This window comes from Suricata suricatta, chromosome 3, assembly GCF_006229205.1.
Source record: "Suricata suricatta isolate VVHF042 chromosome 3, meerkat_22Aug2017_6uvM2_HiC, whole genome shotgun sequence".
Lineage (NCBI taxonomy): Eukaryota > Metazoa > Chordata > Mammalia > Carnivora > Herpestidae > Suricata > Suricata suricatta.
The window spans coordinates 150,860,540-150,874,367 of record NC_043702.1 but is presented as its reverse complement, the minus strand read 5'-3'; the positions used below and the strand labels follow the sequence as shown (position 1 = coordinate 150,874,367).

Below are 13,828 nucleotides of genomic sequence, written 5' to 3'. Positions count from 1 at the left end.
CAAGAATTCATTTCTCTCCGCAAAGCGAGGGGCCTGTGGGTTTGACACTCATGACGCTTCTTTCTGGCTCTCTCGCTTGCTCTCTCAGGGGCAGTGGGATTTGAGGCAGACGCTGGCTGGCCCTGCTGCCATCAATATGTGTCCTAGCCCTGTCCAATGTCTGCTCTGTAATGAGTAGTGTTTCGGAATGTCACCTCTGGTAATGGGGAAGCGGCACCTGTGCACAGCCGGAAGCACCTCTCTGTCTTCATTAGGCAGTCCGCAGCCTGGCTGCCCGCGGCCCTCGCTGGGTGACAGATGACGGGGACAAGGAGTGAGAGCAGCAGCCTCCTGCTGTCCAGGATTCATTCCCAGACAATGACTCTGAACGCCCGTCCCTGCCCTGCCCCCAGAAATAGACAGCTGGGGAAAAAAAATGCCCTTTTAGGGCAAGGTGTTGCAAGGACTGATAATAGCTAAAAATCGGGTGAAGGAGAGTTGGAGGAGTCATTTCCAGAAACAGACGCCCGCCTAGCCACTGTGGTCTCCTGTCTAGATTGCATTTTGAGGCATCTTTCTCCTCCTTACCCCAACTGTCTTCACAGGCCACCTTTTGTGTCCCTTCTAATCTGGGCACCATGCAAGAGCCACAGGATTGAAATTCTAATGCTAGGCTTCCGTGTAGCCAGACCTGCATATTGTCTCCCAGCAAAATCCTGCTCCTTTTGAATCTCAGCCCTCATAACCACTTGAGATGGGGGGGCATTGAGATAAGCCAAGCCCCAAAACAGCATGAGACACAGATGTGGCTTCAGAGGACCCCTGCTATCATGATAGAAACATCACCATGGAGACCACAGTCCTCTGATTCAGCTCAATGTTCCTGCCCTCCCCCAGAGGCTGTGATATGTCCTTCATCTCTTCCACTGCCCAAGCAAAGATTAAGCTGGACCCAGAAGCATCTTTCCATACTGTCTATGTGATTGGAAGTGGAGGTGGGTTAGTACCCACTTTGGAGGGTTAGGAGTGATGGTGGTGATCACGTGGAATTTCCTGGGGCAACTGTCTGGTCCAGAAGCTGCATGGATCATTGGTCTCTTGACTGGAGCTGGTGGTAGAAGTGGTTTCACTTTGTCAGGCCCTCACTTTGAAAGGCTGTGAGAGAGTCCCCTGGGGATTCGAGCTCTGTCCATTACCCTCTTCTCTGTCTCAGTAAAGGGCATTCTTGTCTGCCTAGATATTAGAGCCAGAAATCATCCTTCAATTCAAGCCAGAAAGTGAGTGATTCTTGACACCCCCACTCTCCACCCTGCATTTGATCCATCACCAGATCCTGTTGGCTCTCCCTCCTAACTCTCCTCCACCTGTACTTCTCTGTACCTCCACCGCCACCACCTCAGTCCAGGCCATCACCTCGTCTCACCTGGCCCCTCTGGCCTCATCTCGCCCCCACTCTTGCTGATGCTGTTGCTGCCACCGGCTTTCCCATTGCGGGAACCCAAGCCTGACCCTCCCTGACCACTCAGTCTGATTTAGTCCCCTGCCCCCAAGTCCTTCTCTGTCACATCAGTCTGTCTCATTGTCACACTCTAAAATTTTCTTATTCACTTCACTTGCTTGTCTGCTTTCCCCTCCTAGGACATAAGCTCTAGGAGGGTTAGAACCCCATTACTTTCTTTACCCTTAAATCCACAGCACTGAGAACACTGCCAAGCACATGGTAGGACTCAGGAAATATTTGTTGAGTGAATGAATGAATGAATGAATGAATGGTTTGTTGCAGCCTCAACCTAATGATACCCACGTCCAGCCCTGCACTGCTCCTGTCTTTCTCTCCATAGCATCTAGAGGCCTTTCTCTCAGACACAAATGTCACCATGTCACTCCTCTGCTCAAAGCCCTTTGGTGACAGGCAAAATGTTCACAACCATTGAAGCAGAGGGGAGGGTATGTGTGACTTTCGTTATATTTTCACTTTACTCGCTTATAATTTCCTTCTGCTTGAAACTGTTTAAAATTAATTGGGTTTAAAAATTATGGAAATAAAAATTCACTCCTACTGTCCTCAGGATAAAGCTGAGAGCTCCTGGCTTCCAAGGCTCTCCACTGAGCGCCCCCCACCCCCACCAATCTGCAGCTTCGCCCCTCAGTTGTCACCCCACTTCTCTGCACGTTCAGAGGATCCCCAGGAAACATCCACACTTCTTAGTACCAGGAACAGATAGAATTCTCTGGAACGGTTATTTTGTTGTCATTTTATGAGTATGCAGTGGACTAGATTTTGTGTGGCTGCTGGAAAGCTGGGTCAAATTGGAAATCCTCCTGCAAGTACAGGAAACAGGTACACAGGCCGTCGGGGCTCCCTTCTGTCTTAGCCTCGTTCTTTGCTTCATGTTCTTCGTTTAATGTTCCTGCTTGTTCTTTCTTCTTTTGTGTCCACCTTGATTATCTTTCTGTGCTGTCTTGAACCCTTGCAGAACCTCTGGAAGCCACAGGAATGGACCTTTCCTGGGTTTTAGGGAGAGGACTGGACCTCCCACCAGGTCTGTCCCCCTGCTTTGTCTTGTCTTTTATTAAATGTGGCTGTCCCTTAGTGAGTGCTCTCGGTGCTGAATGAACGCGCTCCCCTTCCTGCGCTGGAAGCCTGTCCCCTCCAGTGTGTTCTTGCTCTTTCAGACACTCCTTGGAGGAAAAGCAGATCCCTGATTGTTCCTTATAGGAAGACAAGCCACTTTCAGTTTCTCTGGCTTCAGGAGGAAAGGTGGGCTATGACATTGAATGAGGTGGGCAGATGCCCCTGTCACACCTGTGTCCCCTTCCCACCCAGAGCCCTGGGATAGGACCCCAGTGCCTTGGCATAGTAATGAGGCTTTATTTACAACTCACACTTTTGAGCACTTTCCATTGGGCACTTAGTGAAAATAGTGTTTTAAGCACTTTTAAGCATTAATTCGGGCCTCAGTACTTCTGTGAAGAATGTACTATTATTATATTTCCATTTTGTAGACGTGAAAGCCAGGGCCCAGGGCAACGCAGCTTGCGGTAAGTGGCAGGTTCAGAGTGCAAACAGGTGGTCTGACCTGAGTCTCTATACTCCTGACCACTCTGCATTTGCCTCTCACGGTCCTCTGGGGGCCTCTGAGCTCCTGGTTGGGACGCTGGCACTCCCAGGCCTCCCTCCACTACTATTCATGACCATGTTATGGAAAAGACCAGGGCCAGGAACCCCCAACATCTCCCTCCCTGTCGGCGTCTTTTCTTCCAAAATGTGTTTTGTCCTGCACTACCGGGCTCATCTTCCTGATGGCCCTGCTGTCATCGCTGAGCACCTTCTGTCAGTGGCCTCAAAGGACAACCCACCATTGGCATCAGGGGGTCCCAGAACAGGAGGATCCTGGAGGACGAAAGGTCCTGGGGGCCTGCACCTTAATATGAATCTTAGGGCTCTCTGGTTCAGCTGTATCCATCCACTTCCCAAAGAAGTGGCTGAGGCCACCCACTCCATCCATTCCTTTGTTCATGACGTGTCCTTGCGTAGAATGCCCATCCTCATGCTTCCCACCTACCTAGATCTTGCCTGCTCTTTAGCTTGCACTCTGAACTCCACCTCCTCCAGGAAGCCTTCCCTGAACACCTGCCACCCCCAACCAATGGTGATTTTCTTTTCCGCTTCTGAACTTCGGTGGCACCCACGGGTACCACCGTGTTGGTATTCGATTATGAACTTTGATTTACCTTTTCCCTTGCGTGTTTTTGGTGTCTCCACCTAGAACATAATCCCTCTGAGGACAAAAACCACATTTTAGTTATCTCTCTGTCACCCACAGATTATTTCTTTCAGGTTTATGCACGATAAATCTCTGTATGCAGGACTAACAGGACACTAGGAAGGGAGGCCTCGGGATCATAATTTGTCAGCATCCAGGGTTTGCTTTGTCTTCATGACAGGACTAGAGGCTGGACCTATTTTAGGTCCAGACACATTTTCTCTTCCTTTAAAGGCAGTCCTCTGTCCACAGGAGCTCAGTACGTAAAGCGGGCAGGGGTGGAGTTGTCCTGGCTGCCCTTGAGTGGGGCTGCTCTGTGCCCCCACCCCTCCACAGCAGCTCGGAAGGAATCTTGGGGCTGAAACATTATACTTAAAAATCACTAGGGAAAGGGGTGCCTGGGTGGCTCAGTTGGTTAAGCATCTGACTCTTGATTTCGGCTCAGGTCATGATCTCACCGTTCATGAGATCGAGCCCTGAGCAGAGCCTACGTGCCATTATCTGTCTCCCTCTCTCTGCCCCTCCCTCCCCCTCTCAAAATAAATAAACATTTTTTTTAATCACTAGGGAAGGTCACACCAAAATTTACAGACCTTCCAGAGGTGCTGGAAGAAGAAAGTCTATGCACACGTTTTATTAAAAGCCTATTTGCTGGTGTGTTCATAAAACAGCAATTAAGTGACTTTTCCTCCTTTGTTTCACACAAATATGTTTTTGTTTTTTCTCTGTTAACCTTGTTCATGCTTCATTCTCTTGAGAAGGTGCTTCTGCCAGAGCCCTGACTGCATTTGATTAAAGGATCTGTTTACTCCTCTGATGTCCCCATTCAACAGGCAGCTCTTTGACAGCAGACACTGGGCTGCGTTTATTTTCCCATCTTCAGGCTCAGCCAGGGGCTCAGCACATAGTAGGTGCTTGGCAACTGAACCCCCAAAGCACTGAAGCCTCTAGTTATATGGCCACCTCTCAGTGAGCTAGACCCAGCTCCTGGGCCCTATGGAGGATTCACCCTGAATTTTAATGCCAGTGGCACATTCCTGCAGCTCAGCCCTGCTCTCTCGCCCCCTGCCCAGCTCTTTTGGGCTTGGAGAATAGTCGTTAATTTTATTTTTTTAATTAAAAAAATTTTGGGGCACCTGGGTGGCTCAGTCGGTTAAGCGTTCAGCTTCGGCTAACCCATGGTTTGTGGGGTAGAGCCCCATGTCAGGCTCTGTGCTGACAGCTCACTCAGAACCTGGAGCCTGCTTCAGATTCTGTGTCCCCCTCTCTCTCTGTCCCTCCCCTGCTCGCACTGTCTCTCTCTATTTCTCAAAAATAAATTAAAAAAAATTTTTGTGTGTGTTTATTTTTGAGAGAGAGAGACAGCACGAGTTGGGGAGGGGCAGAGAGAAAGGGAGACACAGAACCTGAAGCAGGGTCCGGGCTCTGAGCTGTCAGCACAGAGCCTGATGCGGGGCTCGAACCCACAAACCGCGCAATCATGACCTGAACCGAAGTTGAATGCTTAACTGACAGTCACGCAGGTGCCCCTTAGTTAATTTTAGTATTAGCCTAAGAAAAATTAATTAGGAAGGCAAATTTGCTCTAAAAGGTGTAATTAATTCCAAAGCCAAATAGAAGGGTTATGGATTATGTGCATTGCTGCTGCCTTCAAGTCCTGTGGATAATCAGGGCTGACTAGACGGATACAGCGTAATTAAAGCGTTGGTGCTGTGCAGACCGACCTCTATACGGTGCCTCCGGTACCCGGGCTCATGGCTGACACAAAAGATTGAGATGGAGCTCATGCCTGTACGAGTGAGGCCAAGGTGGAAACAGCCAAGGAGACGTCATGCCCTGGCTCTTCCAATTCCTAAATCATTCGTGAATCATGTGTCTTCCTCTGTACCCTCCCCCACTGTGGCCTGGTCCACATCTGAATCAACTCTTTTTTCGGGACTGTTGTTGTAACGACTCTCCCAAATAGCCTCCAGACTCTGCACTACCAACCACATCCACTCAGAATCCAACCTAAATTGTATCGGCTACATAAACACAGGACCCGACAGCCAGCACCCCACAAGTTTAGTCTTGCCAAGTCCCACTGACACACTTCCCAATGTGCCTAGAGGTGAAGGGTTCACTCCTCTCATCCCCTAGCTCATTCTCCTCACCTCCCTTCTGTCACCACCCTCCTAGTACAACAGTCCTCAGTCCCCTTGTTATAGGGCAAATGACTGATCATTCTGGAAGTCTCAGCCTAAATGAATCTTTCAACCCTGAGGGCTTTCAAACCCATGCTTATAGAAGCACTCTGTTAATGGCTTATCTTATTTTCTCACAATTATTTGTTTTGTTTCTCTTGAAGGAGACAATGAGCTTCTTAAAAAAAGGACTGTATCTTTGTATTCTCCTATACCATGTTCTTGTTTATTTATTTTGAGAGAGAGAGAGCTCGAGCCTGGGAGGGGCAGACAGAGAGGGAGGGAGAGAAAGGGAAACACAGAGAGAGAGGGAGGGAGAGAACCTTAAGCAGTCTCCATGCTGAGCGTGACCCCAACGTAGGGCTTGATCACACAGCGGTGAGATCATGACCTGAGCCAAAATCAAGCGTGGACACTTAGCTGATGGAGCCACCCAGGTGCTCCTCCGCCATTTTCTAATTTAGGCCAAGCATGTTGTCTGATCTAGAGGAGATGATCAATAAGTATTTGTTGAAAGAGATGGCTCAGTTAATGACTCCAATGATGATGCCGACTGAATTTGCCCATTGAAAACCCACACTTCCTCCACCCCCCCCCCCCCCCCCCGCCCCGAGTCAATAGTAAATGCGGTTTGAGGTATCTGGGGGAATGCCTCGGCTCTCCACTCTCTGCTGCCCGCCGAGCTGAGGTTCAGAAGCAGGTGCCTTCAGGAGGAAAGTCGAGGGTAAGAGCCAGTGATGCAGGCTTCAGCCTGACAGCTGCTGATCTTTGCTTTAGTTGATTTCCCCCTTTGCAAACGGTTATTGGCAACTGAAACTGCAAATCTACTATCTGCTCCCCTATGTAAATTGCATTTACATTTAAATTGTGCATTCTTCCAAAGGACGGGGTTAGTAAATAACTGGCAGATTAAACTTGAGGAGAGGAAATTGGGCCCCACGTCAAACCTGAAACCAAAGTGACATCTGGCTTTTACTATTTCCGTTATTTCAGTTTAATAACAGCATGTGGCATTAAGGGAAAAGAAATTGGATCTACATTTTAATGAAAAGAGGAAGCTCTCAGGGTTTAGATACCTTATCATGTTGAATACCTCGTAGATTGGCAATTAAAACTTGCTTCCCTCAAGAAATGGGATAAAATATCTTTGCAGCCATGGGGGGAATAATAAACAAAAAAACAAGCTAATGCCCAGGACTTCGCAGATAAAACTGAGAGAAACCGGTGCTGCAAACATCAAAACCAAGTATTTCCGGATACTGCAGAGTACAGGATTTCTTAAACAGAATAATGCTGAGAATAGACTCATGGATATGCTGGGTGGGATCTTCAGGGGAACCATTTCAGACAGAATAGTTTCTGCATAATAGGAGGCTCAACCCAATCAGATCATCTGATTGAATCCTTTGTCAACCTAGCTTCTTTAAAACCGCAGAGGTCTAAGAAAATATTCCAGAAATGTGTGTTTCATCCTAATCGTCTGTTTAAATGGGAGCAGTTCCACCTGCTGGCTGCTTTTTTGTTGAAAGCGATTCTGGGAAATGTAAACAAAATGCTTATGCATCCTAATAACCCAAGCCTATCATTTATTTGCTTTGATTGAAACAAATGTGTCAATTTTCCAAGTCTTTGTTTGGTGAATCCAATGTTTGGATGTTGGCAAATGTTTGCGTTACATGTTTGTTTGGAAACTGATGCTCTATTCAGAAACTCTGGAGCTATTGCCCTCAGAACCACAGCCTAGAATCATTCAATGAGCCTCCCCGACAAAGATGCCTAATCTTTTCCCAGAATCCAGATGGCGTTGAAATGGTAGGGTCCCACGGGCAAGTGTAAATGGGACGGGGCCTCCTGAGCAAGAGACTAGGTGTGGAAACTTGGAGGATATGGCTCACGAATAATTAGAATCATGAGAAACATTTATATAATGCTTACTATGTGCTAAGCATTTTCTGTGTATTATACACTCATTGACTCCCAGTAACAGCCCTGTCAGGTAGGTACTGCCGTCAACCCCTTTACAGATGAGGAAAAGGAGACATAACGAGGTTAGTAACTTACCTCAACTGATGTCACCCAGCTGGTAAGAGACAAAGCCGGGATTTGATGTTGGAGAGGCAAGCTCACCGTCCGTGTAACCCTTTCAGGTGACTCCCTCCTATCCCTGGCATTTAATTAACGCAGTACGTTTTCTCATATTTACATTTCATCTTGCTTAATTGTTTCTAAAGTCCCAGCAGTCTTTTTTTAAAAAGAACTCAGGCTAATAGTCTGAAGGTTCTTCTTATTCTTAAATGAGGGGTTCTTTGACAAGTTAATATAGCTTCTCTCACTTTCTCACTTTCCCTGGAGTACATACATGGCCAAATCACCCGTCTACTACTGTCGATCTTTTGATGATGGCCGAGACACTTGAATTTGTTTGATATTTCCTTTATCGTCCCAGTTTCCTGGCGCTGTTTGGTTCAATAGTATCTCCTTCCCCTCATTTCCGGTGTATAATAACTTCGCTGCATCTCTTGACATTTTATCATGGCAGGCTGCCCATAAAATCAACCAGTGCCTCCTTCTGTCTGAACTTAGGTTAAATTAATCATCTGACTTTCACATCAGTCTGTTGCTATGGGGTTGACTGATGTCACACTGTCAGTATTATGATCACCAGGAGATCTACCAAGCAAAAAGGGACTGGTTGCTAGTAGAAACCCTTGGGTGAAACTCACTCAGCTTTAGTAACCTGCCCAACTGCATAGACTTTAGACAACCATGTAAAGGGGTAAGTGAATTAATCATCCAGTTGGATTCTATTTGAATATTTTTCTTCCATATGTGTGTTCCCTCTAGGCAATTGTCTAGTGTCACTTGAAATTGATGAGGGTTCTCTTGGAGGTTATTTTGGGGAAGTTGGTGAAACAACAGACAGCTGTGTTACAGGATCTGCCTGAGCTAGCTTCTAGTAGTAAAAAACACTTCCGAGGCGCATTGTCCTTTTCCTTTCTACATTAGGTGGTTTACTGGTAGTCAAAAATGTTAATTCAGCCTCCCCAACACATAGAAAGGAAGCTACCATTTACTAAGCCCCTACTATGTGCCAGAATGTGACTCTGGTCCAAAAGCTCTAAGTGGAAAACTGTAGAGCTAGGTAGGCATTCTCAAACAACCCTGGTGTACATGACAATTCACAGCTTCTTCTAGCTTGTATACAATGTTCTTCCTAATTGGACATTGATTGATCACCAATAAAGGCAAAGTCATTACTTAAAATTGGCCCGGATCCTTTTGTGCTGAGTAATTGTTTTGAGTCATTTTCACTGCAATATTAAAAAGCGTGGAAACACGAAAGAAGTGAGGTACAATAAACAAACCCCTAAATTACAAATTTCTGTTACAAAATCTGTTAAAAGGTTTGACTGATGCATCTTTTTCAGGATTTTGTTAAGTAGGTGGAGGGGTCCTTCTGGGAGGGTGAAGAGATCAAGTAAATAAACGAGATTGAACTTGAGGCTAGTGTAGGTCTGGAAAGCCAATCAAGACTTGTGTAAACCTATATAAATCAATTTATGTGAGAGAGAATGAATAGCTGACTTTTTCTAAATGCCAATTCAGCAATTACCAAGTCTGCTGGTGGTTAATTAAAAACTACCATCTCGTTATGTTCAGAGTTAAATTACAAGTGTGAAAACTACTACTGTTAGCAGGAATGGAATGCTCTGGACTCTCTGTACTCTCATCAAAAGGAGGGCAGGGATAAATAACTTTTATTTAACTCACTAAAAATCTCTCTCAGCTCTTTCATATTTAATTAACTTCTTATCTTCTCAGGGCGTGAGTCTTAGAGTTCCTAAGCAGGAATGGAAATATTTGTTCATTTTGGGCAGAAGACCTCTCACACATGAGTTGCATAAAAAAGTTAGAAATAATTGAACCCCAAACACACTGGGGAAAGTAACACCCGCCCAAAGCTTACCGTTAAGGCAACTGAACCCAAGAGAGATTTATGGCAGAAAATGGTGATTTTTTTTTTTTTTTTTTTTTTGCTTTCTTGCCTTTGTGTCTCCAAGCCTGGGGAGATTGGGTTGTAGGCACTTTTGTGGACTTTTTGATAACGTTTTAGTGCTTATTTGGAAATTGTCTTCATGAATTTCATGTTTTCCTCTTTCAAAGATTCCACTGTCTGAGAGACCAAACATCTAACACCATGGTGGATGTGAAGTGTCTGAGTGACTATGAATTGCAGAATGAACTTAATAAGCTTGGATTTTCACCTGGCCCGATATTACGTACGTATGCAGCAAATATTAGAGACTAGTCGTTTATTACTTACGAACTACCTCCAAAGATTTAAAATCATTTACAATGGAAGGAACATATGCAATAAAAGCCATCAAAATGGAATTCAAAAAATACATGTTTTTAACACAAAACACCATCAAGAGGGAAGAGGTAAAAAAAATAATCCAGATGCTACATTTAGATTACTAAATCTGGAGCCAGAGAGAAAGGTTTGGTTTTTTTCCAACAAGGAAAAACCAGTTACTCTTGATTATATCAACCTGTTGGGTGGTTTTTTTTTTCTTTCTTTCATTCCTAGTACATGCGCTATGTTAGCTATTTATGTATTTATTGTTCATATTCCCCATAGATCGTATGTACAATTTTGTCAGTCTTACTTTCAGATGTATCCAATGCCTGTCTCCGTGGCTAGTCCACAGAGAACTCACCTAAAGTGCTTGTGGAAGGAAAGGAGTGCATTGAGTAGCTGTGGGGTGGACCTGATTGTAAAAGCCGTAATTAACCGACAATGTAAGATACAAGAGTAAGGATCTGGGATGTGAAAGACCTTGAATGCAGTCAGGTCATATTCACAAACAGAACAACTTAATGTATTCTCTGCATTCTTCTTCAGCTTCCACCAGAAAAGTGTATGAAAAAAAGTTAATGCAACTCTTGGTCTCACCTCCCTGTGTATCACCCGTGATGAATGGACCCAGAGAGCTGGCCAGAGCTCAGGATGAGGACCGCAAAGGTACCATCGGAAGCTGTACTGTTAGATAGCAACTGTGTACTTATTCATACCTTGTCTGGTATGATCTAAGCAGCAGCGTGGCCTGTGAAATCTCCACATGGCCTGTTTGCACGCAGAGCCTGGAGAATAGGTCCCTGGGCTGCAAAGGGAATCCATTACGCCATGTCCGTGTTCATGCCAGTGACCCCGCGGGTGGGAAGCTGGAGGGAGGCCCTGGTCGGAGTTGCGTGTCCTCTTATTAACCAGAAACAAATCTGCGTTTGATTTCTAAAACCAGAGTTCCTGTAGGTAGTTTTCACGTCTCCTTTGCCTCATCAATACACTTGATGATTATTTTGTTCAGTGATTTCAAATCCATTCAGAAAGATGAAGCCAGCGGCACTTCCCTGAACTCCCATGCCTACTGCCTTCTTGACTTCATAGGTGCTGACCACAGCTGGTCTCCCCTGGGCCCCAGGGGAGGTGGAAAACTGTGGTCTCTGGGATCCAGGGGCTTCCATTCCAGGGGCCCCTGCCCATGTGCACCATTTTCCTGTAGGGGCATCTGGCTTGAAATCTTAGGGGGTGGACTCGAAGACTCCTACAATCAACTTCAAGGCTGTCTCATTCAGTAAAGATTTATTAGAAGTCCTCTATGAGCCACAGTCAAATAATAGAACTACTATGTATCTCTGTTCTAATGTGCAATATCTCACTCAACCCTCACACTTCTAGCTGAAGTTCAGAGAGGCCAAGTGACTGGCTGGCCAAACATCAAATAGCTAGGAGGCCGCCCCAGAGGGGGCAGTTCTAAGAGCAAGGTCCACGGTCTCTGTCGCCACGACATGTCCGGATTCTGGAACAGTACTAGGCACATAGCACAAATTCAGGATGTGTTTGTTGAAAGAGGGTGACAGAACTGAGATTTGAAACCAGGTCTTGTTCTCATTGTTGTGTTCCTTCCACTGCATGCCTTACACCTTCCCCACAATTTCTACCGTGAGGATGAGCACATTGCATTTTTGACCATGCTTGGGGAAAAAAAGGCAATTTCAAAGCGTTCAAATGAATATTTCTACAAATAAGAAAGTGTCTGGGTCCTCTGCAAAATCCCCTACGATGCCTGGTACTGGAAGTGGTGGTGCAGTGGCTAAAAGCTTTCCCGAAGTCCGGCATGGCTGGCCTTGGTTGGAAGAGCAGTAGGGCTTGAGGACAGACCCCCCCGGCCCCAGAGTGGGACAGTTAGTACAGGGTGCCGCAGGACAAGCGGCGACCTGAGACCCTTTCTGGATATGGGATGTGTTCCGAGTCCTAGCCCAGACCTGGGACTGCTTGTGTTTCCTGCCCCAGACAGGAGCCAAAGGGACTCAACCAGCCCTCTGATGAAATGCAATGCCAGGGTGGAAGATTCCAGAGAGGAAGGCTTGTGTACTCACTGCTCACAGCCGCCCAGTGCTGCAGGTCAAACTCCACAGCCAAGCTGCCATGGCCTCCGGCCAAGCTCTCTGGGCTCCCAGCACCGCAGCCCTCCACAGAGGGACACTCATGCCCAGGCGAGGGGAAAATGGCCCCTTCAGTTTGTAAGCTCTGCTGTTGTTTTATAGACTTGTGTCCGCCTGCTGCTAGCCAACTGCAGGCGATCCGGTCAGAGGTGGGAGCTCTGGTTCAGTCCTACCCTTGTAATGCTGTTGTGTTGTGTCGGTGGATGGTGATTAGGTCAAGTATGAAATAAATGACTGTTCTCTCCGGGTCAGGTCTGAATCTGACATTTGAATTCACTTACGGGAGGAGCCTCTGCCATTCGAATGAAAGGAGTTGACGCGGAAACTCATAAGTTCCCGGGGAGATTCAGCCTTGGGCATTTCCCAGAAACACCTAGTCCTGAGGTGGGTTGTGGTGGGGAATGCGTGGCAGGGGGCAACAAAGACCTGAGGCTAAGCATTCGGGTCTCCAAACAACACCTCGGTAGGTTTGATTTTCCTCCTTTTCGCTCACTGTTTTGACACAGAGTGGACATAGCTTTTAACGATCGAACCTCTTTTCCAGCTTCCCACATATGTTTGAGTTGGAGAGCTCCTTTTAAACCCCTTCCAGCAGCTCTGCTGAACGCGCAATAGCACACGGTTGCTCCAAGTTCATCGAAATGTTTCTCCACCGGCTGAAGCCAAGGGCTGATGACAAACCTCTTTCCTGCCCCTGGCAGTTTCCCTGATGTTGAAGCCTTTTAGCAAAGATCTGGCCTTACTTCCCGGGGAGGCAGGGGGGCTTCTTTGGACGCAGAAGGAGAAACTCCTCCTGCCCTATCTTGCTATTCCTGGAGTTTAGCTGGTTCAAAGAGGCATCGAATAGACTGAAAACAGCCGCCCCGGTGAGCAGCCAGCCCACGCAGTGTATTTCTCTCGGAAGCACACAAATATGACAGCCTTCCGGTTAGGAGCCCTCGCCCTGTTCCCAGGGGAAGGTCTCAGCGCATCACACAAATGCCACCGCAGAGACGCTGTTTGCCCTCAGAAGGGCAAAGTGAATTTTCTTCCCCTCGCGAGATTCTTCCACCCTACAACTGAGAGAATTCACCCCGAGGCTTGGTGTTTATTTCCTCTGCCAGCTCGTATGTTCTCATGGCCTATTTTCCTTTTGTTTCCCATGATCCAGAGCATAAGGCCACTATCATTTTGAAAGGAAATATCATTATCTCATCAGAAAAAAACGAGGGACCCAAAAAAGTATGTACAATTCTAATGCACGAATACTTTTACCCGTATATTAAATATAGGAAATAGCACTCATCTTAATATGTATTAAGAAAGGCAATAGCGAGTCACTCCATGCTGTTAGAGGGGTAGAATCTTCGCTTAAAGAGGCTCATTTTAAGGCAGGTTACTGTTTTGCAAACT

The 13,828-nt window shown here is 46.5% G+C and overlaps 1 protein-coding gene and 1 long non-coding RNA gene across 2 annotated transcripts in view; one reads left to right on the top strand and one right to left on the bottom strand.

The window, feature by feature from the left end:
* Positions 1-2,219: 2,219 nt before the first annotated feature.
* LOC115288331 lies at positions 2,220-8,497 on the bottom strand. Its single transcript, XR_003906940.1, has 2 exons — positions 7,991-8,497; positions 2,220-2,691 (listed from the first exon to the last, which is right to left on the bottom strand). It is a non-coding gene; the product is annotated as an uncharacterized LOC115288331 (long non-coding RNA).
* A 119-nt stretch (positions 8,498-8,616) lies between these two features.
* LEMD1 (LEM domain containing 1) overlaps positions 8,617-13,828 on the top strand; it is a 25,361-nt gene continuing 20,149 nt past the window's right edge. Inside the window, exons 1-4 of the mRNA XM_029933167.1 lie at positions 8,617-8,705; positions 10,094-10,209; positions 10,836-10,955; positions 13,587-13,657. Coding sequence (XP_029789027.1) covers positions 10,128-10,209; positions 10,836-10,955; positions 13,587-13,657 — 273 coding nt within the window. The 5' untranslated portion in view covers positions 8,617-8,705; positions 10,094-10,127. The remainder of the gene's footprint in view (positions 8,706-10,093; positions 10,210-10,835; positions 10,956-13,586; positions 13,658-13,828) is intronic.